Genomic DNA, 2348 nt, shown 5'->3' on the forward strand with positions numbered 1-2348 from the left:
AATCCCCGCTTGGTTCTCTCAAGTAATGGAGGTAGACAACTCGCAGCCCGACCCTACAAAGGCATCAGAAACAACAGAAGGAATAGGTGATATACAGCATATGGAAGAAGAACCAGAAAGTATAGATATTGGGGATTTGGATATTCTTGGCCTAGAGCAGGCATGCAAAACAAATAATTATGATAAAATTCCAGAGAGACAGCTGGAGAATCTGGAAGTAATTCTCTCCAGGGCTCAAAGACAAAGATCACTAGGTATTCAAACTGGAAGCCTCTGGGACGGGAAAAACATCAGCAAAGATATCAAAAAGAGAGGAAGAAAAATGGATCTCCAATGCACCATACGCATTAGGGAAATGCTAGTGGAGTCAGGAAGGCACTCCAAGCTCACAAAGTATTACAACTCTCTTTCCAACCTTCCATCATGAAGCTCATCTCATGGAACATCAGAGGGCTCAATGATCCCGGGAAATGCAGACTAATTAAAAATATGATGAAGCAAGAAAAGCCCCAAATTCTCTTCTTGCAGGAAACTAAATGTAACTCCATCTCTCTTAAATGAATTGCGGCAAAAGCTTGGCCAGGTAGTCAAGTAGCAGCATTAGATGCCTTTGGTGCCTTAGGAGGCTTGTCAATTATATGGGATGCTCATACCATTGAGCTCAACAACACTCATGCTAACAAGAAATTCCTTCAAGCGATTTTCCACATTACAGGAACCAATATACATGGTCTCTTAACTAATGTATATTTTCCCTAGGAGGCTATGCATAAGGTAGAACTTCTTAATACCCTTTCCTCAATCAATGCTAATAGGTCTCACCCACTCCGGATCAATGGGGGTCACTTCAACATGATAACCAAGATGGAAGAGAAGCGAGGAGGAAGGAACAATCTGGATAAGGAAAGTAATAATCTAAAAGAATACATTCAAAGTAATTGGCTCATTGACATGCCATTCAACAATGGACTTTATACCTGGAATAATAAAAGAGCAGGTTCCCAACAAATTGCTTCTCACTTGGACAGATTCTTAATCTCTGACAACACAATCCACTTAGGAGGAGACCTCTCAGCTTCAATACTTCCATTCTCAGGTTCAGACCACTGGCCAATCTCCCTTCAATGGTCTCGACCAAGCAATACAAGCCGCAAGCCTTTTCGCTTCGAGGCTTTTTGGATGACACATCCAGACTTTGTTAATCTAGTAAATTCGGAATGGAACAACTATACTCCACCAAATGGTACAAAGATGTTCCAATTTCAGCAGAAGCTTAAATACCTCAAAAGTAAAATAAAGCAATGGAACCATTCTTCGTTTGGTAACATTTTCCAGGCTCAAATAGCACTCGACCAAGACATGAAATGGCTGCAGCAACGGATCATCACAGAGGGCAGAACAGAGGAATATTCGGAACAGGAAAAGTCTCTTGAAGCACAGATCTCAGAAAGGGCCAAACAAGAAGAAACGCTCTGGAGGCAAAAATCAAGAATCAGGTGGCTAAAGGAAGGGGAAAAAATACAAGATTTTTTCACAAAACCACTATACAACGCAGAATGAATAACAATATCACTCACATACAAAATGAGTAGGGGATAAGAGTGGAAAAACATGAAGAAATTGAACTTGAACTTCTCAACTACTTTAAGCAAGCCCATCAAGAACCACAGGTTGACAGAACGCAAGCTATAGGAAAAATAACAAGGAACATCCCCAAAGTCATCACAGAGGAGCACAATCAACTTTTACTCAGGCCGATCGACTTACAGGAAGTGGAAAATGTTGTACATCAACTGAAAGAGGGAAAGGCGCTGGGTCCTGATGGGTTCACTTCCAACTTCTTCCATAATTTTTGGGAGTTAATTAAAATGGAAGTCTGGCAGGTTGTGGAGGAATCGAGAACGCTGAGATGGATGCTGTTGGCTATGAATGCCACATTCATAGCGCTAATCCCAAAAGAGACTCAATCTAATACCCCTGACAAATATTGGCCCATTTCCCTATGCAACGTCATCTACAGGATTGTTTCAAAAATCGTAGCCTCAAGACTCAAACCACTATTACCTTCTCTCATATTGTCGGAGCTGTCTGGATATGTAGAAGGCATGCAGATTATGAACGGCATAATCGTAACTCATGAAATCATCCATTCCCTGAAGAACTCCAAGAGATTAGGTATGCTCCTTAAAGTCAACCTCTCAAAATCCTTTGATAGCTTAAGTTGGGTTTATATTCAAAAAATCCTAATTTCTTTTGGTTTCTCCATAACTTGGACTCTCTGGGTCATGAATCTCATCTCTTCCTCTTTTTTCTCAATCTTGATCAATGGAATCCCCTCTTCACCTTTC

At 40.9% G+C, this 2348-nt stretch overlaps 1 protein-coding gene across 1 annotated transcript; it reads left to right on the top strand.

Moving 5' to 3' along the window:
- The first annotated feature begins 864 nt into the window (after nt 1–864).
- Nucleotides 865–1560, top strand: LOC149218979 (uncharacterized). The gene has a single exon (XM_089386679.1). The coding sequence runs from the start codon at nt 865–867 to the stop codon at nt 1558–1560; it is 696 nt and encodes a 231-aa protein (XP_089242805.1).
- Nucleotides 1561–2348: the final 788 nt, after the last annotated feature.

Source organism: Pinus tabuliformis, chromosome Q (genome assembly GCF_031772625.1).
Source record: "Pinus tabuliformis cultivar Carrire ecotype Pingquan chromosome Q, CPIR1, whole genome shotgun sequence".
In the NCBI taxonomy this organism is placed as follows: Eukaryota; Viridiplantae; Streptophyta; class Pinopsida; order Pinales; family Pinaceae; genus Pinus; species Pinus tabuliformis.